Source organism: Heterodontus francisci, chromosome 36 (assembly GCF_036365525.1).
Source record: "Heterodontus francisci isolate sHetFra1 chromosome 36, sHetFra1.hap1, whole genome shotgun sequence".
In the NCBI taxonomy this organism is placed as follows: Eukaryota; Metazoa; Chordata; class Chondrichthyes; order Heterodontiformes; family Heterodontidae; genus Heterodontus; species Heterodontus francisci.
The window spans coordinates 52,515,114-52,541,126 of NC_090406.1; the positions used below are offsets into that span (position 1 = coordinate 52,515,114).

A 26,013-nucleotide genomic window follows, 5' to 3' on the forward strand; every position below is an offset into this window, starting at 1 on the left:
TCGGCCCTTCAAGCCTGCACTACCATTCAATACGATCATGGCTGCTGATCATCCAAACTCAGTAACCTGTTCCCATTTTCTCCCCATATCCCTTGATCTCATTCGCCCTAAGAACTATATTAACTCTTTCTTGAATATAATTAATGATTTGGCCGCAACTGCTTTCTGTGGTAGAGAATTCCACAGGTTCACCACTCTCTGGCTGAAGAAATCTTCCTCATCTCAGTTCTAAATGGCTTACCCCTTATCCTTAGACTGACCCATAGTCCTGGACTCCCACACCAAAACCTTAAATTTGTATCCCCTGGTCCTTGTACCAGCTCGAGACAATTGTTATTTACAGGAGTTACCAGATCCCAGATAGTATCATGGAAGCAACAACTAGTTGCCAACGTTTAGTTATTGATGGTGGGGACTGAACACAATATCAATAGACATTAGGATTAACATTAATGATCAGCATGAATAATACACTGCAAATCCCACTTTTATTGAATTTTATTTGCTGCTCACAGTTAGATATACACATTTCAAATTAAGATATATGTTACATCAAACCAAGTGATGATTCCTCCACAGGACTGCTCAGCTTCTGTGAGAGTAGCGTGTCAGTGTGTAGATTGTTAAAGTATTATACAAAAACAGAACCCTGGAGATCATTGAACAGTCAAAGAGATGACGCCAGTGTTTCTGGTGTAGTTTCGTACAGGTGTGCGGGGGCACTTTCCAGTGGCGGGGTGGGACGGATGCGGTGTGTTTGCTCAGCAGAGAGGGGGTGGCCACTGTATTGGGAAGGGCGGGGAAGTATGGGTGGGGTGTCACAGGATGGTATGGTCACTGGACAAGGGGGTGTTACTGGATGGGGGAGGATCACAGGACAGGAGATGAAGGGGTTACTGGATTGTGCGGTCACTACCTATGGGGGTCACTGTTTTGGGGGCAGACAGGTCTTGCAGCAGTAATTTGTAGATGGTGTCTCCTGCAGGATCCTGGTTCGTGTTGAAGATAGGAGCTTGCTTTGTGCCTGGATTAGTGGTAGGGAGTCAGACAGCTTCCTTTATTAGGAGAAGTTGACATTGTTCAACAGCTCGTATGGAGCAGGATCAGAATTCATCAGGAGACAGATGATCAAAGCTCCCAGGCTCTGAAAATAGAAAAGAACTTTCAATAAAAAGTAAAAATGAACAAACTTTGAACATTCAAATTCTCTGGTTCACTGTGATCAAGTGCATCGCAGGGGCTACACTGAGATTAGTCTGGGATCTCCCGGGTCCAGGCAGTGAGTGGATTAGTCTAGGTGGTGATGTCACTCCACTTTAGCACTAGTTCCTCCTAGAGAGTCATAAGGTCATTACGGCACAGGAGGCCATTCAGCCCATCAAGTCCGTGCCTGCTCTCTGTAGAGCAATCCAATCATTCCCATTCCCCCGCTCTATCTGCAATTACCTGCAAACAGCAAGCAGCAATGACCCAGCCCAGTGTGAACAGGAAGATCCACCACAGCTGATCTCGTAGGGTCAGGAGGCAGCCCTGGAAAGCAAAAACAGACTGATATTACTTCGAAGCAGATACCCGTGCTGTTGAAATCAAAGCTATCTTCAGAGTAAGCAGCAGTGTGGGCACCACAAGCACATGATGAGTAACTCTTTACCAGACAGTGGTACCTTGATACTGACTGTTGTAGAACCTGTCTCCATTAACCCTCTGAATAACAGGCAATTTGACCCCATCCTGATTTACCATCTCTAACTATATGTGTGATCCTGTCCCCATTAACCATCTCTGTAATAGTATTTAGTATCACCCTGTCCCCATTAAAGGTTTTTGTAACTGTGCAGTTTCACCCCATCCCCATACAGTGTACAGTTTGATTCTGTCCCTGTTAACCGTTTCTGTTAAAGCCTGGCTTGGGTATTAAATTAAAACCCGTCCCGAGCCCTTTAATTTTATTTCGTGCCCGACCCGAACCTCCTTCATCCATTCCAGCAGCAGGCTATTCCTGCAGCTGGAGTTGTGGGGAATCATGGGTAAGCCTGATCCCGTGACTTCCCGGAAGCAGTGTCCAGCCCAACCCGACCCAAGTCCGAATGCTGAACTCGGAATTTCGACCTGACCCTGACACGTGCAGTCGGGTCTAGTCGGGTTCGGGTAGCCAGGCCTTAATTTCTGTAACAGTATGCGGGTTAGACCCCCTCCCCATTAACCATCTCTGTAACAGTGCACAGTTTGAACCTGTCCCTGTTAACCATCTATGCACAGCGTGCATTTTGATCCTGTCCCCATTAACCATCTCTGTAACTGCACAGTTTGATCCTGTTCCTATTAACCATCTCCATAACAGTGTGCAGTTTGATCCTGTCCTCATTATGCATTTCTGTAACAATGTACAGTTTGATCCTGTCCCCATTAACCATCTTTGTAACTGTGCACAGTTTGATCCTGTCCCTATTAACCATCTCTGTAAGAATGTGCATTATGACTCTGTCCCCATTAACCATCTTTGTAACAATATGCAGTATGACCCCATTCGCATTAGCCATCGCAGTAATAGCATGCAGTATCACCATGTCCTCATTAACCATCTCTAACAAAGTGCATAACACTCTCCTCAATAACCATTTCTTCAACAGCATGCAGTATCATAATGTCTCCATTATCTATCACAGTATCAGTGTGTCCCATTATCCAACTCTAACGACTTGTTCCAGCTCAACACCACTTCTCCCAACCCCTCCACTCGCTCTGGTTTGTCAGACTGCTTGTCCCATATCCAGTACTAGATAAGCAGAAATTTCCTCCAACTAAATAGTAGGTAGATGGAAGCCATTGTTGTTGGTCCCCACCACAAACTCCATTCCCTAGCCTCCAACTCCATCCCTCTCCCTAGTAACTGTCTAAGGCTGAACCAGACCATTTGCAACGTTGCTGCCTTATTTGAACTGGAGCTGAATTTTGAACCACATATCACGAAGACTGTCTACTTCCACCTCCATAACATTGCCCAACTCTGCCTCTGCTCAGTTGCTGCTGAAACTGTCATCCATGCCTTTGTTACCTCTAGACTTGATTAGTCCAATGCTGTCCTGCCCGGCCTCCCATCTTCCACCCTCCGTAAACTTGAGATCATTCAAAACTCTGCTACCCATATCCTAACTCGTACGAGCTCCTGTTTACCAATCACCCCTGTGCTCGTTTATACATTTGCTCTCGGTCCAGGAATGCCTCAATTTTAAAATTCCCATCCTGGTTTACAAATTCCTCTATGGTCTCACCCCTCCCTATCTCTGTAATCTCTTGCAACCCTACAAGAAGCAGGACCTGGAATGTCATAACCTCTGGATTAGTGCCCGAGCATTATGAAAATTGGCAAAGGAGCAGCCAGATGAGCAGAGTTAACATGTGGCTCAAGGGCTGGTGTGGGAAAGGAGGGGTTCCTTTTCATGGGACATTGGCACCAGTTCTGGGACAGGAAGGAGCTGTAGTGATGGGGTGGGCTGCACCTGAACCGGGATGGGACCCGTGGCCTAGCGGAAAGGGTAAGTAGGGAGGTAGCAAAGGCTAAGATGGGGGAGGGATCTACAAGAAATGTAAGCAGCCTAAATGTAACAAAACAGGGAAGTACATTGGAAAGAATAAAGTAAGGGAGGACATTGCTAGCAAGAGAATAAACTGAGTTAATGGAACAGCAGTCTAAAAAGATGGTTAAATATAAAGAGAGAGGAAATCTTATTTAAAAAAAAAAAGAGTTAAATGTCTGTACAGCAATGCACACAGTGTAATAAAACAGGGGAACCCAAGGCAATCATGTGTTAGAAGGAACCAGACAGTATAGATTACTGAGCCAAGCGTACAGAAAAATCAGGACTGGGAATTAAACATTGCAGGGTATAACAAATATGTTAAGAAAAAAGACAGAGGGGAAAAAAGGGAAGGTGGAGTAACTACTTATTTGGTAGAACACAATGGCAGGAGAAAAAGGGGTGCAGCTATCAGCAAGACAGAAATAGAATCTATAAGAGATAATAGAGGATCAATCACACTAACAGGTATAATCTACAGATCAATAGTGAAAGGGAGGAGGAAGAAATATGCAAACAAATTAGGGAATTGAATAAAAAAAATATAGAATAATCATCATGGGGGATTCCAATTACCCTGATATTAAATGGACAGAAGAGGTAGGTAAAGGAGATAAGGGAATGGCGTTCCGACAGTGTGTACAGGACACCTTTTAACCCAATATGTAAAAATCTCAACAAGGGAAAATTCACTATTGGATCTAGTAATGGGGAATGAACCAGAGCAGATAAGAGAAGGAAAAGTAGGGGAACATCCAACCAATAGTGACCATAATATAATATGCTTTAAGATAATAATAGAGACGGACATTAGTATGAAAAAAGGTTAATAGATTGGAAAAATGCTGATTGTGCGGGGCTGAGAATAGAACTGGGGAAAATTAAATGGGCAACAATACCGGTAAAGAGTGACGTAGAACAACAACGGGAAACAGAGTGCAGGAAAAATATATTCCGCTAAAAGGAAAGAACAAACCAAACACTAGTGAGACTCCATGGATAAATAAAGACATAAGGGAACAACTGAGGGTTAGAACAGAGGCATATATTAAGTACATAGATAGCAGAGGAGTGCATGTTGAGAGAATACGAAGCGATTAGAAGAAAAAAAAATTTTAAATTAGGAAGGCAAAGAGGAATTTTGAAAGTAAATTATCAAGGAACATAAAATAAACTAGTAAAATATTTTACAGGCACATCAATAAAAAAAGATTGGGATGGGACTAGGATCAGAAGTGGGGATGTTCGCTGATGATTGCACAATGTTCAGCACCATTCATGATGCTTCAGATACTGAAGCAGTCCGTGTAGAAATGCAGCAAGACCTGGGCAGTATCCAGGCTTGGGCTGATAAGTGGCAAGTAACATTCGTGCCACACATGTGCCAGGCAATGACCATCACCAATAAGAGAGAATCTAACTGTCTCCCCTTGACATTAAATGGCATTACCATTGCTGAATTCTCCACTATCAACATCTTGGGGGTTACCATTGACCAGAAACTGAACTGGAATAGCCATATAAATACCGTGACTACAAGAGCAGGTCAAAGGCTAGGAATCCTGCAGCGGGTAACTCACCTCCTAACTCCCCAAAGCCTGTCCACCATCTACAAGGATCAAGTCAGGAGTGTGATGGAATACTCTCCAATTGCCTGGATGGGTACAGCTCCAACAACACTCAAGAAGCTCGACACCATCCAGAACAAAGCAGCTGGCTTGATTGGCACTCCCTCCACCACCGACGCACAGTGGCTGCAGTGTGTACTATCTACAAGATGCACTGCAGCAACTCACCAAGGCTCCTTCGACAGCACCTTCCAAACCCACAACTTCTACCACCTAGAAGGACAAGGGCAGCAGATGCATGGGAACACCACCGCCTGCAAGTTCCCCTCCAAAGCACACACCACCCTGACGTGGAACTATATCGCCATTCCTTCACTGTCGTTGGGTCAAAATCCTGGAACTCCCTTCCTAAGAGCACTGTAGGTGTATCTACCCCACATGGACTGCAGCAGTTCAAGAAGGCAGCTCACCACCACCTTCTCAAGGGCAATTAATGATAGGCAATAAATGCTGGCCTAGCCAGTGACACCCACATCCCATGAACAAATAAAAAAAAAAATTTGACGGTGCAAGTCTAGGTGGGTAGAGAAACAAAGGGATCACTAATCAAGTTAATGAGACCATAAAAAAGCAAACCAAGCACAGGGATTTATTTCTACTGGGATAGAATTGAAAAGTAGGGAGGTTATGCTAAACCTATATCAAACCTTGGTTAGACCACACTTGTGCGCAGTTCTGGTCGCCATATTATAAAAAAAGGATATAGAGGCACTGGAGAGGGTCAGAAAAGATTTACAAGGACGACACCAGAAATGCATGGGGACACATATTAGGAAAGGATGGACAGGCTGGATCGGTTTTCTCTTGAGAAAGGCTGAAGGGTGGCCTAATAGAGGTCTTTAAGATTATGAAAGGTTTTGATACAGTGGATGCAAAGCGAATGTTTCCACTAGAGGACATCAATATAAGACAGTCACCAAGAAATCCAATAGGGAATTCAGAAGAAACTTCTTTACCCAGAGAGTGGTGAGAATGTGGAACTCACTACCACAGGGAGTATTTGAAGTGAATAATGTAGATACATTTGAAGGATGAGTATATGATAGATTTAGATGAGGAAAGATGGGAGGAGGCACGCGTGGAGCCAGCATGGGCTGGTTGGGCCGAATAGCCTGTTTCTGTGCTATGTATCATAGAATCAGAGGATGGTTACACCACAGGAGGAGGCCATTTGGCCCATCATGTCCGTGCTGGTTCTCTGCAAGAGCAAATCACCTAGTCCCACTCCCCACCTTTCCCCATAGCCCTGCAAATTTTTTCTCTTCAGATACTTATCCAATTCTCTTTTAAAAGGACTCAATTGAATCTGCCTCCAACACACTCTCAAGTAGTTCATTCCAGATCCTAGCCACTTGCTATCTTAAAGTTTTTCTTCATGTCGCCGTTGCTTCTCCCCGCCTCCCCCCCATTACCTTAAATCACTGTTCTCTGGTTCTCGATGCTTCCACCAATAGGGACAGTTTCTCTCTATCTACTCTGTCCAGACCCCTCATGATTTTGAATATCTCTATCAAATCTCCTCTCAACCTTCTCTTCTCCAAGGAAAACAGCCCCAGCTTTGTCAATCTATCCACGTAACTGAAATTAGTCATCCCTGGAACCATTATTGTAAATTTTTTTCTGCACCCTCTCTAATGCCTTCACATGCTTCCTAATGCGTAATGTTCAGAGCTGGACACAATACTCCAGTTGAGGCCGAACCAGCGTTTTATACAGGTTTATCATAACTTCCTTCTTTTTATAAAACCCAAAATCCTGCATGCTTTATTTACCACTTTCTCAACCTGCCCTGCCACCTTCAATGATTTGTGCACAATTACCCCAACCCCCCAGGTCCGTCTGTTATGGCACCCCCTTTTAGAATCGGACCCTTTATTTTAGTTTTAGTTTAGTTTAGAGATACAGCACTGAAACAGGCCCTTCGGCCCACTGAGTCTGTGCCGACCATCAACCACCCATTTATACTAATCCTACACTAATCCCATATTCCTACCACATCCCCTCCTGTCCCTATACTTCCCTGCCACCTACCTATACTAGGGGCAATTTATAATGGCAAATTAACCTATCAACCTGCAAGTCTTTGGCATGTGGGAGGAAACCGGAGCACCCGGAGGAAACCCACGCAGACACAGGGAGAACTTGCAAACTCCACACAGGCAGTACCCAGAATTGAACCTGGGTCGCTGTAGCTGTGAGGCTGCGGTGCTAACCACTGCGCCACAATTTTATATTGCCTCCTCTCATTCTAACCAAAAAAAAAAAGGACTCGGTGGTGTGTAGATAAGGTAAGGCTTTTTCTATTTCTATTTTTTTTTTATCGTGTGATTGGTAAAAACTTTTTGTTCCTTTTTCATTTAACTAAGTTAAGTTTAAGATTAAAAATGGCAGGAGATCTCAGACCCATGTCATGCTCCTGTTGCTCAATGTGGGAGCTCAGGGACACGGCTGATGTCCCTGACTCCTTCACGTGCAGGAAGTGTGTCCAGCTGCAGCTCTTGTTAGACCGCATGACGGCTCTGAAGCTGCGGATGGACTCACTTTGGAGCATCCGCGATGCTGAGGAGGTCGTGGATAGCACGTTTAGCGAATTGGTCACACCGCAGATGAGGATTGCTGAGGGAGAAAGGAAATGGGTGACCAAAAGGCAGAGAAAGAGCAGGAAGGCAGCGCAGGAGTCCCCTGCGGTCATCTCCCTCCAAAACAAGTATACCATTTTGGATACTGTTGAGGGAGATGGCTCACCAGGGGAAGGCAGCAGTGGCCAGGTACATGGCACCGTGGCTGGCTCTGCTGTTCGGAAGAGCGGGAAAAAGAGTGGAAGGGCTATAGTCATCGGGGATTCGATTGCAAGGGGAGTAGATAGGCGGTTCTGTGGTCGAAAACGAGACTCCCGAATGGTATGTTGCCTCCCAGGTGCACAGGTCAGGGATGTCTCAGATCGGCTGCAGAACATTCTGAAGGGGGAGGGTGAACAACCAGTTGTCATTGTGCACATAGGCAGCAATGACATAGGTAAAAAAACGGGATGAGGTCCTACAAGCAGAATTTAGGGAGTTAGGAGCCAAATTTAAAAGTAGGACCTCAGAGGTAGTAATCTCAGGATTGCTACCAGTGCCACGTGATAGTCAGAGTAGAAATGAAAGAATAGTCAGGATGAATGCGTGGCTTGAGAGATGGTGCAGGAAGGAGGGGTTCAGATTTCTGGGACATTGGGACCGGTTCTGGGGGAGGTGGGACTATTACAAATTGGACGGTCTACACCTGGGCCGGACTGGAACCAATGTCCTTGGGAGTTCTTTTGCTAACACTGTTGGGGAGGGTTTAAACTAATGTGGCAGGGGGATGGGAACCAAATGAGGAGGTCAGTGGACAATAAGGAGGTAGTAACGAAAGCCTGTAAGGAACTAGATAATGAAGTCAGTGTGACTAAGGGGAAGAGCAGGCAGGGAGCAGATGATGAACGCAAAGGGACTGGTGGTCTGAGGTGTATTTGTTTTAATGCAAGAAGTGTAGTAGGTAAGGCAGATGAACTTAGGGCTTGGATTAGTACCTGGGAGTATGATGTTATTGCTATTACTGAGACTTGGTTGAGGGAGGGGCATGATTGGCAACTAAATATCCCAGGATATCGATGCTTCAGGCGGGATAGAGAGGGAGGTAAAAGGGGTGGAGGAGTTGCATTACTGGTCAAAGAGGATATCACAGCTGTGCTGAAGGAGGGCACTATGGAGGACTCGAGCAGTGAGGCAATATGGGCAGAACTCAGAAATAGGAAGGGTGCGGTAACAATGTTGGGGCTGTACTCCAGGCCTCCCAACAGCGAGCGTGAGATAGAGGTACAAATATGTAAACAGATTATGGAAAGATGTAGGAGCAACAGGGTGGTGGTGATAGGAGATTTTAATTTTCCCAACATTGACTGGGATTCACTTAGTGTTAGAGGTCTAGATGGAGCAGAATTTGTCAGGAGCATCAAGGAGGGTTTTCTAGAGCAGTATGTAAATAGTCCAACTCAATAAGGGGCCAAACTGGACCTGGTGTTGGGGAATGAGCCCGGCCAGGTGGTTGAAGTTTCAGTAGGGGACTACTTTGGGAATAGTGATCACAATTCCGTAAGCTTTAAAATACTCATGGACAAAGACGAGAGTGGTCCTAAAGGAAGAGTGCTAAATTGGGGGAAGGCCAACTATACCAAAATTCGGCAGGAGCTGGGGAATGTAGATTGGGAGCAGCTGTTTGAAGGTAAATCCACATGTGATATGTGGGAGGCTTTTAAAGAGAGGTTGATTAGCGTGCAGGAGAGACATGTTCCTGTGAAAATGAGGGGTAGAAATGGCAAGATTAGGGAACCATGGATGACAGGTGAAATTGTGAGACTAGCTAAGAGGAAAAAGGAAGCATACATAAGGTCTAGGTGGCTGAAGAAAGACGAAGCTCTGAAAGAATATCGGGAATGTAGGACCAATCTGAAACGAGAAATTAAGAGGGCTAAAAGGGGTCATGAAATATCTTTAGCAAACAGGGTTAAGGAAAATCCCAAAGCCTTTTATTCATATACAAGGAGCAAGAGGGTAACTAGAGAAAGGATTGGCCCACTCAAGGACAAAGGAGGAAAGTTATGCGTGGAGTCAGAGAAAACGGGTGAGTTTCTAAACGAGTACTTTGCGTCGGTATTCACCGAGGAGAGGGACATGAAGGATGTTGAGGTTAGGGACAGATGTTTGATTACTCTAGGTCAAGTCGGCATAAGGAAGGAGGAAGTGTTGGGTATTCTAAAAGGTATTAAGGTGGGCAAGTCCCCAGGTCCGGATGGGATCTATCCCAGGTTACTGTGGGAAACGAGAGAGGAAATAGCTGGGGCCTTAACAGATATCTTTGCAGTATCCTTAAACACGGATGAGGTCCCGGAGGACTGGAGAATTGCTAATGTTGTCCCCTTGTGTAAGAAGGGTAGCAGAGATAATCCAGGTAATTATAGACCGGTGAACCTGACGTCAGTGGTAGGGAAGCCGCTGGAGAAGTTACTGAGGGATAGGATCTATTCCCATTTGGAAGAAAATGGACTTATCAGTGATAGGCAACATGGTTTTGTGCAGGGAAGGTCATGTCTTACCAACTTAATAGAATTCTTTGAGGAAGTGACAAAGTTGATTGATGAGGGAAGGGCTGTAGATGTCATATATATGGACTTCAGTAAGGCGTTTGATAAGGTTCCCCATGGTAGGCTGATGGAGAAAGTGAAGGCGCATGGGGTCCAAGGTGTACTAGCTAGATGGATAAAGAACTGGCTGGGCAACAGGAGACAGAGAGTAGCAGTGGAAGGGAGTTTCTCAAAATGGAGACATGTGACCAGTGGTGTTCCACAGGGATCCGTGCTGGGACCACTGTTGTTTGTGATATACACAAATGATTTGGAGGAAAGTATAGGTGGTCTGATTAGCAAGTTTGCAGACGACACTAAGATTGGTGGAGTAGCAGATAGTGAAGGGGACTGTCAGAGAATACAGCAGAATATAGATAAACTGGAGAGTTGGGCAGAGAAATGGCAGATGGAGTTCAATCAGGGCAAATGCGAGGTGATGCATTTTGGAAGATCCAATTCAAGAGTGAACTATACAGTAAATGGAAAAGTCCTGGGGAAAATTGACGTACAGAGAGATTTGGGTGTTCAGGTCCATTGTTCCCTGAAGGTGGCAACGCAGGTCAATAGAATGGTCAAGAAGGCATACGGCATGCTTTCCTTCATCGGACGGGGTATTGTGTACAAGAGTTGGCAGGTCATGTTACAGTTGTATAGGACTTTGGTTCGGCCACATTTGGAATACTGCGTGCAGTTCTGGTCGCCACATTACCAAAAGGATGTGGATGCTTTGGAGAGGGTGCAGAGGAGGTTCATCAGGATGTTGCCTGGTATGGAGGGTGCTAGCTATGAAGAGAGGTTGAGCAGATTAGGATTATTTCCATTAGAAAGACGGAGGTTGAGGGGGGACCTGATTGAGGTGTACAAAATCATGAGAGGTATAGACAGGGTGGATAGCAAGAAGCTTTTTCCCCCCAGAGTGGGGGATTCAATTACTAGGGGTCACGAGTTCAAAGTGAAAGGGGAAAAGTTTAGGGGGGATATGCGTGGAAAGTTCTTTACACAGAGGGTGGTGGGTGCCTGGAACGCATTGCCAGCGGAGGTGGTAGACGCGGGCACGATAGCGTCTTTTAAGATGTATCTAGACAGATACATGAATGGGCAGGAAGTAAAGAGATACAGACCCTTAGAAAATAGGCGTCATGTTTAGATAGAGGATCTGGATCGGCGCAGGCTTGGCGGGCCGAAGGGCCTGTTCCTGTGCTGTAATTTTCTTTGTTCTTTGTTCTTCCTACCAAAAATGAATCACCTCACACTGCTCTGCATCAGATTTTATCTGTCACTTCTCTGCCGACTCCACCAGCCTGTCTACGTCCTCTTGAGGTTTATCACTAAGCTCCTCATTATTCACAATACTTCCAAGTTTTGTTTCATCTGCAAACTTTGAAATTGTGCCCTGCACACCCAAGTCTAGGTAATTAATATATAACATACACATCGATGAAGAAAATCAGGGGTCCCAACAGTGACCCCTCGGGAAAAACAACCATTCGCAAGTACTCTATTTCCTATCACTCAGCCAATTTCGTATCATGCTGCCACTGTCTCTTATTCCATGGGCTCTAACTTTGCTGACAAGCCTGTTATGTGGCACTTTCTCAAAGTGGAAGTCCATGTTCACCACATCAAATGCATTACCCTCATCAACCCTCTGTTACCTCATCAAAAAATGCAAGCAAGTTAGTTAAACACGATTTGCTCTTAACAAATCCATGCTGGCTTTCCTTAACTAATCCAAATTTGTTCAAGTGACTGTTAATTTTGTCCTGCATTATCATTTCTAAAAGCTTTCCCACCACCGAGGTTAAACTGACTGACTTGTAGTTCCTGGGCTTGTCCACACATCCTTTTTTGAACAAGAGAGAGTGTAACATTTGCAATTTTCTGGTCCTCTGACATCTAAGGAGGACTAGAAGATTATGGCCAGTGCCTCTGTAATTTCCACCCTTACTTCCTTCAGTATCTTTGGATGCATCGCACCAGTCCTGGTGACTTGTCAAATTTCAGTACAGCCAGCCTATCTGATACCTACACTTTCTCAATTTTTAGCCCATCTAGTGTCTCAACTACTTTCTCCTTCACCATGTCTTGGACAGCACCTTCTTCCTTGGTAAAGACAGATGAAAGTACTCATTTAGTACCTCAGCCAATGTCCCTTGCCTCCATGTGTAAATCCCCTTTTAACTCCCTAACTGACCTTTTATTTTTACCACTTATATGCCTATAGAAGACCTTTGGATTCCCTTTTATGTTAGCTGCCAGTCTCTTCTCATACTCACTTTGCTTCTCTGGTTTGTTTTTTCACTTCCCCTTGAACCTTCAACATTCAGCCTGTTTCTCAATTGTATTATCCACCCGACATCTGTCATATGCACCCTTTTTCTGCTTTGTCTTACTCTCTATTTCTTTCGTCATCCAGGAGACTCTGGATTTGTTTGCCCTACCTTTCCCCCTTGTGGGAATGTACTTTGACTATACTCGAACTATCTCCTCTTTAAAGTCAGTCCATTGTTCAAAGAGCAAAGCACAGATGCCTGTCTAAACTAAAACCTTCTGCAGTTCCGGGGACCGTATTTATTTATTTGTCAAGATGCCTCAGTTACAGTTTTCCTGCCAATCTTTAATTCCAATTTACCTGAACCTCCGTTGTACTTCCTCTATGCAAGTATATCCTTCCTTAGATGAGGAGACCAAAACTGCACACAATACTCCAGGTGTGGTCTCACCAAGGCTCTATACAATTGCAGAATTCTTTACACCTGTACTCAAATCCCCTTGCAATGAATGCCAACATTTGCCTTCCTAATTTCTTGCTGCACCTGCAAGCATGAACAAGGACACCCAGGTCCCTTTGGACATCAACACTTCCCAACCTCTCACCATTTAAGAAATACTCTGGATTTCTGTTTTTTCTACCAAAGTGGATAACTTCATACTTATTCACATTCCATTCCATCTGCAATGTTCTTGCCCATTCACTTAGTCTGTCCAAATCCCCTTGAAGCCTCCTTGCATCCTCTTCACAACTCACATTCCCACCTAGTTTTGTGTCATCAGCAAATTTGGAAATATTACATTTGGCCCCCCTGTCCAAATCATTTATATAGATTGTGAACAGCTCTGGCCCAAGCACGAATCCTTGCAGTACCCCACTAGTAACAGCCTGCCATCCTGAGAATGACCATTTATTTTTACTCTTTGTTTTCTGTTTGTTAACCAGTTCTCAATCCCTTGCAGTATATTACCCCCAATCCCACGTGCTCACATTTTGTTCACCTCTTGTGTGGGACCTTATCAAAAGCCTTCTGAAAATGCAAATACAGCACATCCACTAGTTCTCCTTTATCTATGCTGCAAGTATCATCAAAAAACTCCAACAGGTTTGTCAAATGTGATTTCCCTTTCATAAATCCATGTTGATTCTGCCCAATCATATCATTATTTTCTAAGTGTCTTGTTATCACATCCTTTATAATAGATTCTAACATTTTCCCTACTACTGATGTCAAACTAACAGGTCTGTAGCTCCCCGTTTTCTCTCTCCCTCCTTTCTTAAATAGTGGGGTTACACTTACTGCTTTCCAGTCTGCAGGAACCATTCCAGAATCTATAGAATTTTGAAAATAAACCACCAATGCATCCACTATCTCTATAGCCACCTCCTTCAATACTCTGGGATGTAGCTCATCTGGTCCAGGGAATTTATCAACTAATCCAGTTAATTGTCCCAATATCTGCTTACATGGCTCAGTGTCAAGTTTTGTTTGATAACACATCTCTGAAGCACCTTGGGTTATTTTACTCTGGCACTATATAATTGCAAGTTATTGTTGTTCCCATTAACCATCCCTGCAACAGTGTGCAGTCTTTCCTCTCCCCATTAACCAGTCAATTAAAAATGCTCAGAATGACATTGATCCCATTCACCATCTTAGTGCCAGTATGCACTGAAACAATGTCAAAACCACTTTGGTAACTTGTAAAATAACATTGTTAATGGAACTTGATTTGATTTTACTGTTTGATATCAGAGACAACAATCTGTACCAGATGTGATACCATTCAGCATAGCCCTGGCTCCATTAATCTATCTGTATGATAGAATGAAGTCTAACTTTTTCCCCATTAACCATGTGATACCATGCAGCATAATCATGTCTCCATTAACCTCCCTGTACAAAACTTGGTCCTCATTAACCATTGCTGTAACTGTGTGCAGTATAACTGAGTCCTCATTAACAAATACTGTAACTGTGTGCAATATAACTACGTCCTCATTAACCACTGCTACAGTTGTGTACAGCTTTAAGAAAGGTGGAGGGAAAGAAACTAGGGAATTATAGACCATTTCACCTAAGATCTGCTGCTGGGAAATAACTAGAGTCTATAACTAAGGATAGAATGACTGAACACCTTCAGCTGATCAGAGAGAGCCAACATGGATTTGTAAAGGATAAGCATGCCGGAAGAATCTGATTGAATTTTTTGAAGAGGTGATTATAGTAGTGGACAGGGGAATGTCTATGGATGTATTTATATGGACTTCCAGAAGGCACATGATAAAGTCTCTCATAAGAGACTGTTTGATAAAGGTAAAGCTCATGGAATTGAAGACAAATTATTGACCAGGTTAGGAACTTGGTCGAGCAGCAGGAGACAGTGTAGGGATAAAGGGCAGGTATTCTAATTGGCAGGATGTGACTAGTGGTGTCTTCCAAGGATCTGTGTTGGGGCTTCAGTTATTCACCGTATTTATTAATGACTCAGATGATGGGATCGAAAGCCATAAATCCAAGTTTGCCAAAGACATAAAGATAGGCACCATCATAAGCAGCATTGATGGAAACATAAAATTACAAAGAGATATTAATGTATGAAGTGAATGGGTAAAACAATGGCAAATGGATTTCATTTATACAAATATGACACCATCCACTTTGGACCCAAGAAGGATAGAACAGGATACTTTCTAAATGGTGTAAAGCTAGAAACAGTGGAGGTCCAAAGAGACTTGTGGGGGGTCCAGATACATAGATCATTAAAATGTCATGAATAGGTGCAGAAAATAATCAAAAAGGCTAATGGAATTCTGGTCTTTTATATGTAAAGAACTAGAATACAAAAGGGGTAGAAGTTATGCTTCAGTTATACAAAACCCTGGTTAGACCACACCTGGAGTTACTGTGAGCAGTTCTAGGCACCACACCTTAGGAAGGATATATTGGTCTTGGAGGGAATGCAGTGTAGATGTTCCAGAATTATACCTGCACACCAAAGGTTAAATTAGTAGGCGCGACTGCACAAACTAGAACTGTATTCCTGGAATTTAGATGGTTAAGGGGTGATTTGATTGAAGTTCTCAATATATTAAGGGGAGCAGAATGGCAGATTAAGAGAAATTATTTCTGCTGGTTGGGGAGTTTAGGACGAGGGGGCATAGTCTAAAAATTAGAGCCAGAACTTTCAGGAGTGAAATTGGGGAATAATTCCACATTCAAAAGGGCGGTGGAAGTTTGGAACTCACTTCCACAAACAGCAATTGATGCTATTTAAAATCTGAGATCTTTGTTAACTAAAGGTATTAAGGGATATGGGGCAAAGGCAAGTATATGGAGTTAGGTCAACCATTATCACATTGAAGGGTAAAACAGGCTCAAGGGGCTGAATGGCCTCCACCTGTTCTTCTGCTCCTTTAACTTTGTGCAGTATGGTCTGGTCCCCATTAACCATTGCTGTAACGGTGTATAATATAGTCAGGTTCCTTCTAACCACCGCTGTAACCATGTGCAGTATAGTTGGGTCCCCATTATCAATTAGTGTAAGCGTCTACAGTTACAGCTTGATCCCCATTAACCAATGCTGTAACTATGTGCAGTATAACCTGGTCCCCATTAACCAATGCTGTAACTATGTGCAGTATAACCTGGTCCCCATTAACCAATGCTGTAACTATGTGCAGTATAGTTGGGTCCTTAATTAACCATGTTGTGCATCCACCTCTGTGTACAGCAGTTCTGGCTCCTCCATATCTCCAGTGCAGGTTGAGAGATTCCTGGCACAACAGCTGTGAGGAACACTAGCATTCCCGCTTTGAATGAACCACGGAAACTGTGTCCAGTCAGTATAATTCGTCACTCCGCAACACTGCATCTGAAATGGAGCAAAACAGAGTTGTCACATCAACAGCATGATACAGACAGGGAGACAGTGGTGGAAGGGCACAGACTGGGAGAGAATGAGGGGAGGCCATAGATAGGTGGTGGAGAGTGGGGGGAGGGCACAGACTGGGAGAAAGCAGGGGAACGGGTACAGACCCAGAGAGAGTGAGGGGAGGGCACAAAAGAAAGCGCAATGGGGGCACAGCAAGGAAAGAACCAAGAGATAAGGATGCTCATGGCACATAGACTGAGAAAGACCAAAGGGCAATCTCTCTTTTCCAAAGAAAGGGACCAAATCCCAAGTTCTCCCAACCCATTGACAATTCCATTCTATTGACCTGTAAGTGTACCACTGTCGTGGGGAAAATAATTATTCATCGTCTCTACAGAGACGGCATTCTCCTTTGAGTCTCATCCATTAACTTTGAGAAAGTAACTCCCTAAGTGGGCTGTGGAAAGTCCTACTACATGTTGTACCAGAATGTATTTGAGAAATCACCACATGAAGTTCTCAAAAGAGTGGGAACCAAGGTAAATATTGAGAATGGAAAAGAAATTGGTTGAAGGGTAGGAAACCATGGGCAGAGTTGGTGCGGGGGAAGTAAGGAGTAGGTGGCCCACGACTTGATGTTGGAACTACATCAGTAACCTGGCTTCAGACACTCCTAAAAATTGGTCAAAGTTTCAGAATATACCAAAATAGGAGGAGCAGTGGAATGAGTAACAGCACAATGCCAGAATGAAATGGGAACAACATGTACGTGGACAGAGAAGTAGGAGATGAAGTTAAATGCAGACATGAATTGTACATTGGAAGGAATGGATGAAGCTGCAAGAGATTACCTGGGAGTGTCAGCAAACACAATGCTCAAAATGTCCAAATAACAAACAGCAGCAAATCAATACAACCAATAGGATATTAAATTACATCACAAAACTGAAGTTGTGATCAAATTGTGCAGGGATCTGCTCAGACCCACCTCGAGCAGTGTGTCCAGTCTGCTCAGACCCACCTCGAGCAGTGTGTCCAGTCTGCTCAGACCCACCTCGAGCAGTGTGTCCAGTCTGCTCAGACCCACCTCGAGCAGTGTGTCCAGTTCTGGTCATAGCCCACTCTATGACAGGACTCTGTCTCTGTTGGATCCTGGAATCTATCTATCTGTCTACAGATGTAGGGTTTCACCTGTCGCTGTAGCCGGTCCACTGTCCCACTCTCGATCGTGGAGTCATTCCCATTATAGTTCCTGAAGATCTCATTAAAAGCATCCAGGTCAGCAGACTCTACCTGGCAAAAAGGAAGAGCAAAAGAAAGCAAGCAGCTGGAGACTCACTGGGGCACAGAGAGAGAGAGATACCGTGATCTAACACAAGCTACAAGGAATGGGGAAAGAACTTGCATCTCTATCAGTCTTTCACAACTTCAGGATGTCCCAAAGTGCTTTACAGTCATATAAGTACTTTTGAAGACAAAAGCAAAATAGTCTGGCAGCATTTGTCATCAGTCACTGTTTATAGTGTTGCAAACGTGGCAGCCAATTTGCACATAACAAGCTCCAACAAACAGCAATTTGATATTAATCAGATAATTTGTTTTAGTTGATGGCTGAGGGATAAATATTGGCCAGGATACCTGGAGAAATCACCTAATTTTCTTCAAACAATGCAATGGGATCTTTTACATCACCTGTGGTTTAATGTATTATCCAAAAGACAGCGCCTCTGACAGTGCAGTGCTCCCTCAGTGCTGCACTGGAAATGTCAGCCTAGATTGTAGGCTCAATACTCTGGAGTGGGACTTGAACCTACAACCTTGTCACTCAGGGGCGAGAGTACTACTACAAGGCCAAAGGTGACAATATAGGTTCAACCCCTAACTTTGCTTTGCTGGACACTGAAACACAGCTTGGGTTACCATAACAGGCTTTGATTACAGAGGAGACAGGTTCAGTCTCTGTCCAACTCTCCCAACCACTACCTACAGTCATGGTGAATGCAAGGGTGATGACATTGTAAGAGAATTTAAAAGGACACCATACTCACTCGAACACTGTTGATGTATCCAAGAGTGCCTGTAGTCACCTCCAGACAAAACAGAATCAGGACCAAGTACTGGAACTGTGAAAGGATGAGGAGAGGGTAAGAGAGAGGAAGAGTGGGAGGTGATAAGGTTTACTATTCAGACGAAAGCAGCTACAGCCCTAAAACATATTCACAGTCCTGCGGTGAACACAGAGTCTCGACACCACTCCCCACTCACTCCTCTTCTCCACAGTTTTATTTTTGTAATAACTTATTCTTAAAGACTTTTATAACCTACTTTTTTTTATACTGTCCGGTACTTGCACATTCCTGCCTGTGCACCAACCACTGGTTTTAATATGGCACATCACACGAGAATATCACGGCAAACCATACCAGCATAGCAAATGAAACACGACCAGCATATCGCAGTAAAACAAATCAGTAATGTGTTAAGTAATGGAGTTCAGTAACACCAATCAGCGGCAGAGTTTCAGTAAGAGTTCAATAACACCGATTAATAATATTTCAGGAATACTAAATCAGTAACACAATCAGTATTGTTGAACTCTATTACCGATCAATAATAGAGTTCAGTAACAGTGAGGAGTTGCACCTCCCTCTCCTGTTCTAATTGAATCCCTGCTGTCCCTATCATTTCCACATCCCCAGCCTCTACTTACTGTTCCTTGTTGGCAATGGGAGCGGTTGACTGTGATGCAGAGTCCAATGATCCCGGTAAGTATAAGCAGTCCACCGACTGCAAAGCTGAGGCCGGCTGGAAGCAACAGGTAATCGTTTCCAATGAAATGCCGGTAGCACCTGTTGGTCAACAGGAAGAAGAATCCTCCAAGGATGGGCACCACTGCACTGCCCTGGAACCAAGAGACAAACTGGCATGTGAAAGACCAAGAGATACCCAGACACTGCAGCCGGGCTCAGGCAGCCCATGCCTTACTATCAGTGCACCTGCCAGGGTTAGAAATTCACACCCAGACCCCTCGCTACTGGCAATGCTGCAGCTCCCAACCCATTATATACCCTGAGTACCAAAAGGATAGACAGCGGATAACAACATCTGAGAACAGGGTGGGATTCGGATGCTGCTGGTGTGGTGGCTCAACAGCCGCTTCCCCTCCTCCCTTAAAGCTCAATCTGCAGTGAGTTGATGGCAATCACAGAGCCGGCTTTCACCATCCAGATAAACCAAACCGGGAAAGTGGCAGAGCCCGGCCCGGCCCGGGGGCAGACCGAGCCCGGCCCGGGGACAGACCGAGCCCGGCCCGGGGGCAGACCGAGCAAGGCCGGGGGGCAGACCGAGCCCGGCCCGGGGGCAGACCGAGCAAGGCCGGGGGGCAGACCGAGCCCGGCCCGGGGACAGACCGAGCAAGGCCGGGGGGCAGACCGAGCAAGGCCGGGGGGCAGACCGAGCCCGGCCCGGGGGCAGACCGAGCCCGGCCCGGGGACAGACCGAGCAAGGCCGGGGGGCAGACCGAGCCCGGCCCGGGGGCAGACCGAGCCCGGCCCGGGGACAGACCGAGCCCGGCCCGGGGGCAGACCGAGCCCGGCCCGGGGGCAGACCGAGCCCGGCCCCGAGAGGGAGGGTATAAGGGATTTTAACCTCTCGGATCATAACCCGGGGCCCAGGCAGAGCCGGTTGCAGCCTTACCGTCAGCAGAGGCCCGAGCAGCGCCAGCAGCAGCTTGGAGAGCCGGCCGGAGTCACACATACTGGAGGCCGGGGTTGGGCCGCGATCGCCGGGTCCCATCCGACCCTCGGGTGTCGGAAGCCCCATTCGGGCGACAAGTTCCGGGGAATGGGGCGGCACCAGCCGGGAATGTGAGCGGGGAGGGCGGCCGCTATGGGCGGGCCCCAGCAACCCGGGCCAGGCCCGGCCCCCTATCAGTGTCCGGCACCAGGCCCTGCCCGGCCCGGCCCGGCTCGGCTCGGCTCCCTGTCAGTGTGTGGCCCCCGGTCAGCTTCCGGCACCAGGCCTGGCCCGGCCACCTTTCAATGTGCGGCACCAGGCCCGGCCTGACCCCCTGTCAGTGTGCGGCGCCCGGCCCCCTGTCAGCGTCCGGCACCAGGCCTGGCCCGGCCACCTTTCAGTGTGCGGCACCAGGCCCGGCCCCCTATCAGTGTCCGGCACCAGGCCCGGCGCAGCCCCCTGTCAGTGTCGGGCGCCCGGCCCCCGGTCAGCTTCTGGCACCAGGCCTGGCCCGGCCCCCGGTCAGCTTCCGGCACCAGGCCTGGCACGGCCACCTTTCAATGTGCGGCGCCCGGCCCGGCCCCCTGTCAGTGTCCGGCACCAGGCCTGGCCCGGCCCCCTGTCAGCGTCCGGCACCAGGCCCGGCCCGGCCACCTTTCAGTGTGCGGCACCAGGCCCGGCCCGGCCCGGCCCCCGGTCAGCTTCCGGCACCAGGCCTGGCACGGCCACCTTTCAATGTGCGGCACCAGGCCCTGCCGGGCCCCCTGTCAGTGTCCGGCACCAGGCCCGGCCCGGCCCCCTGTCAGTGTCCGGCACCAGGCCCGGCCCGGCCCCCTGTCAGTGTCCGGCACCAGGCCCGGCCCGGCCCCCTGTCAGTGTCCGGCACCAGGCCTGGCCCGTCCCCAGGTCAGCGTCCGGCACCAGGCCCGGCCCGGCCACCTTTCAGTGTCCGGCACCAGGCCCGGCCCGGCCCAGCCCCCTGTCAGCGTCCGGCACCAGGCCCCATGTCAGTAGGGCGGCGCAGTGGTTAGCACTGCAGCCTCACAGCTCCAGGGACCCGGGTTCGATTCCGGGTACTGCCTGTGTGGAGTTTGCAAGTTCTCCCTGTGTCTGCGTGGGTTTTCTCCGTGTGCTCCGGTTTCCTCCCACAAGCCAAAAGACTTGCAGGTTGATAGGTTAATTGGCCATTATAAATTGTCACTAGTATAGGTAGGTGGTAGGGAAAAATGGGGACAGGTGGGGATGTTTGGTAGGAGTATGGGATTAGTGTAGGATTAGTATAAATGGGTGGTTGATGTTCGGCACAGACGGTGGGCCGAAGGGCCTGTTTCAGTGCTGTATCTCTAATCTAATCTAATCTAATCTAGTCAGTGTCCGGCACCCGGCCCGGCCTGGCCCCGTCAGTGTCCGGCACCAGGCCCGGCCTGTCCCCGTCAGTGTCCGGCACCAGGCCCGGCCTGTCCCCGTCAGTGTCCGGCACCAGGCCCGGCCTGTCCCCGTCAGTGTCCGGCACTAGGCCCGGCCCGGCCCCCTGTCAGCGTCCGGCTCCAGGCCCGGTCCGGCCCCCTGTCAGCGTCCGGCACCAGGCCCGGCCCGGCCCCCTGTCAGCGTCCGGCACCAGGCCCGGCCCGGCCGCCTGTCAGCGTCCGGCACCAGGCCCATCCCCGTCAGCGTCCGGCACCAGGCCCAGCCCGGCCCCTGTCAGTGTCCGGCGCCTGGCCCGGCCCAGCCCCGTCAGTGTCCGGCACTAAGCCTGGCCCGTCCCCCTGTCAGCATCCGGCACCAGGCCCGGCCCATCCCCCGGTCAACGTCCGGCACCAGGCCCAGCATGGCCACCTTTCAGTGTGCGGCACCAGGCCCGGCCCGGCCCCCTGTCAGCGTCCGGCACCAGGCCCGGCCCGCCCCCTGTCAGTGTCCGGCACCAGGCCCGGCCCATTCCCCGGTCAACGTCCGGCACCAGGCCCAGCATGGCCACCTTTCAGTGTGCGGCACCAGGCCTGGCCCGGCCCAGCCCCCTGTCAGCGTCCGGCACCAGGCCCGGCCCGGCCGCCTCTCAGTGTCCGGCATCAGGCCCGGCCCTGCCCTGCCCCCGGTCGCTGTCTTATCAACTGGTCAAGGCAGCAATACAATCGGCCAAAGTGCTGTATTTGGATTTTTTTAAAGCATTCAATCAGGTTCTGCACAAGGGGTAATGCAGTAAATTCACCTTGTGGGATCGGGGTGAATATATTCATATGGATTGAGAATTGGTTAACAGACAGAAAACACGGAATAGGAATAAACAGATAGTTTCGGATTAACAGCCTCTAAATAAAGGGGCAGTGTGAGGATCACTGCCTTGGCCTCAGCCATTTACAATCTATATCAATGATGAGGGGATGGACTGTACTGTCTCCAGGTTTACTGACGATACAAAGTAAGCTGTGAGGAGGACACAAAGAGGCTGAAGAAGGATTTAGACAGGTTAAATTATTGGGTGGGAAAACATAGATGGCATATACTATAATGAAATACAAAGTTATCCACTTTGGTAGAAAATATAGAAAAACAGAATATTTTTAAATGGTGAGAGACTAGGAAATGTTGGTAATAAAAGGGGCCTGGGTGTCCTTGCACAGGAATCACAAAGTTAATTTGCAGGTAGCACAAGCAATTAGAAAAGCAAATGGTATCTTAGCCTTTATTACAAAGGGATTGGAATATGAGAGTAAAGAAGTCTTACTGCAATCATGTTATGCCTTGGTGAGATCAGATCTGGGGTACTGTAAGCAGTTTTGGTCTCCTAACCTAAGGAAGGATATAATTGCCTTCGAGGGAGTGCAATGGAAGGTTCACTAGCCTCATTCCTGGAACAGGGTGATTGTCCTGTGAGGAAAGATTGAACAGCCTAGGCCTATATTCCCAAGAGTTTAGAAGAATGAAAGGTGAACCTATTGAAACATATAAAATTCTTTAGGGTATAGAATCATAGATATTTACAGCACAGAAGGAGGCAATTTGGCCCATCATGTCTGTGCTGGTTAAAGAGCTATCCAGTCTAGTGCCAATAGCCAGCTTTTGGTTCATGGGCCTGTAGGTTACAGCACTTCAAGTGCATAGCCAAGTATTTTTTAAATGCGATGAGTGTTTCTGCCTCTCCCACCCCTTCGGGCAGTGAGTTCCAGAACCCCACCACACTCTGGGTGAAAAACTTTCTCCTCAACTACTCTCTAACCCTTCTACTTCTAATCCTGACTCCCCAAAGCCTATCCATCATCTACAAGGCACAAGTCAGGAGTGTGATGGAATACTCTCCACTTGCCTGGATGGGTGCAGCTCCAACAACACTCAAGAAGCTCAACACCATCCAGGACAAAGCAGCCCGCTTGATTGGCACCCCATCTACAAACATACAGTCCCTCCACCACCGACACACAGTGGTAGCAGTGTGTACCATCTACAAGATGCACTGCAACAATGCACCAAAGGTCCTTAGACAGCACCTTCCAAACCCTTGACCTCTACCACCTAGAAGGACAAGGACAGCAGATACATGGGAACATCACCACCTACAAGTTCCCTTCCAAGCCCCACACCATCCTGACTTGGAACTACATCACCGTTCCTTCACTGTCACTGGGTCAAAATCCTGGAACGCCCTCCCTAACAACACTGCGGGTGTACCTACACCACAAGGACTGCAGTGGTTCAAGAAGGCAGCTCACCACCACCTTCCAAAGGGCAATTAAGGATGGGCAATAATTGCTGGCCTTGCCAGCGACACCCACATCCCCATAAAAATGAATAAATTTTTAAAACACTTTGCCTCACCATAACAGAAATATGGGGGCTCACATCTGCGATCAAACCAAAGACAAACGAGAAATTGGAAGCGAGATACCAAATTGATCCCTAGCAATAATTTAAAAACTTCAATACCATTTTTCTTGTGGTTTTCATTGCTAGAATACTAAAATATCCACATTCATGGCCAGTACCTTCCCAGAACAGAGTGAAATAACTTGGGACAATTTATCTGTTGAAGAATCAAGGAGTATAGCTAGGCACTAAGAGATAAATATCCATCCAAAAACTAGGAAACCCGAAATCCTAGAACTTGTGGCCAAGCATTTTAAAATTGACCCTGAAGAACCAGAGACAGGCATAGAATCTGAAACAGACAGAATAACATTAGCCGAGATACAGTTGGAACCGCAGAGACTAGAACTAAAATTCCAGAAGGAGAGAGAATTCCAGGAATGGAAGGAAGAGAGGGAATTTAAATTAAGGCAGCTCGAACTGAATGGGGCATGACCCAATGTACCTAGTGAAGGCACTGCTAGTGAGGGAATTACCCCTAGTTCAAGATCAAGTGCTGAGCTCTTAAAGTTCTCCCAGTTGATACCATAAGCTTGCAAAACATTTGAAGTGGCTATTAAAAGGTTGGACCCTGCTACTGCAAAGCAAATTAACAGGAAAAGCCCGTGAGGTTTATTCCCCATTGTCCGACGAGAGTTCATCAGACTACAAGATGTCCAAAAATGCTATCCTGAGCGCGTATGAGCTGGTACTGGAGGCGTACCGCCAAAACTTCTGAACTCCCCAAAAGCAGCCAGAGCAAATTTACATTGAGTTCAAAAGGGTTAAGCAACTTACTTTCGACCGATGGATACGGCCACTTAAGATGGAGTCCACCTAAGCCTGTATGTTTCCATTGTAACAAGGCAGGTCAGCTTCGAGCTGACTGCTGGAAGTTATGGGGAAAACCCATAGGATTGGTCAGGGTACACCAGGCCAGTGCAGGAAAAAGGGCCCTGATGGGAAGCACAGCAGACCAGGCTGTGGCTTTAACTGTGGCAGTAAAACCCAGTAAACCTATTGCTGAGAGTGCGGAAAAACTTAACAAAATCCCTGAGAGTTTCCAGGATTTTATGTCCAGAGTAAAAGTGACCCCATACCCCTCGAGTGAGGCGAGTAAGCCCATCGTCATACTTAGGGATACAATGGGCCACCCAATCCCTTCTGCTAGGAAAAAGCATGACCTTTCCCCCAGAGAGTGCATTGAATGCTACAGTGCTAGTAAACGGTGTCAAATAACAAAGAACAATACAGCACAGGAACAGACCATTCAGCCCTCCAAGCCTGTGCCAATCATGACGCCTGTCTAAACTTAAACCTTCTGCACTTCCGGGGACCGTATCCCTCTATTCCCATCCTATTCATGTATTTGTCAAGATGCCTCTTAAACGTCACTATCGTACCTGCTTCCACCACCTCCCCCGGCAGCAAGTTCCAGGCACTCACCACCCTCTGTGTAAAGAACTTGACTCACACATCCCCTCTGAACTTTGCCCCTTGCACCTTAAACCTATGTCCCCTAGTAACTGACTCTTCCACCCTGGGAAAAAGCTTCTGACTATCCACCCTGTCCATGCCACTCATAACTTTGTAAACCTCTATCATGTCGCCCCTCCGCCTCCGTCGATCCAGTGAAAACAATCCGAGTTTATCCAACCTCTCCTCATAGCTAATACCCTCCAGACCAGGCAACATCCTGATAAACCTCTTCTGTACCCTCTCCAAGGCCTCCACGTCCTTCTGGTAGTGTGGCGACCAGAATTGTACACAATATTCCAAGTGTGGCCTAACTAAGGTTCTGTACAGCTGCAACATGACTTGCCATTTTTTATAAGGTACGTGCGCATACCTATATATCAGGTGCACCTGGAGTGTGACCTTGTTTCGGGACTGGTAACCGTGGGGATTGTCCCTAGTTTACCTGTGGGCAGGGTCGACCTGC

The 26,013-nt window shown here is 47.2% G+C and overlaps 1 protein-coding gene across 2 annotated transcripts; it reads right to left on the reverse strand.

Moving 5' to 3' along the window:
* Positions 1-482: 482 nt before the first annotated feature.
* LOC137351825 (tetraspanin-3-like) lies at positions 483-20,792 on the reverse strand. Of its 2 annotated transcripts, XM_068016701.1 has the most exons (7): positions 20,196-20,778; positions 19,210-19,401; positions 18,548-18,622; positions 17,691-17,792; positions 16,347-16,499; positions 1,447-1,530; positions 483-1,144 (listed from the first exon to the last, which is right to left on the reverse strand). In XM_068016701.1, the coding sequence occupies exons 1-7, from the start codon at positions 20,319-20,321 to the stop codon at positions 1,061-1,063; spliced, it is 816 nt and encodes a 271-aa protein (XP_067872802.1). In that variant the 5' UTR covers positions 20,322-20,778; the 3' UTR covers positions 483-1,060. The 2 variants fall into 2 exon arrangements, with proteins under 2 accessions (XP_067872802.1, XP_067872803.1); XM_068016702.1 differs by lacking the exon at positions 17,691-17,792 and having other exon boundaries at positions 20,196-20,792.
* Positions 20,793-26,013: the final 5,221 nt, after the last annotated feature.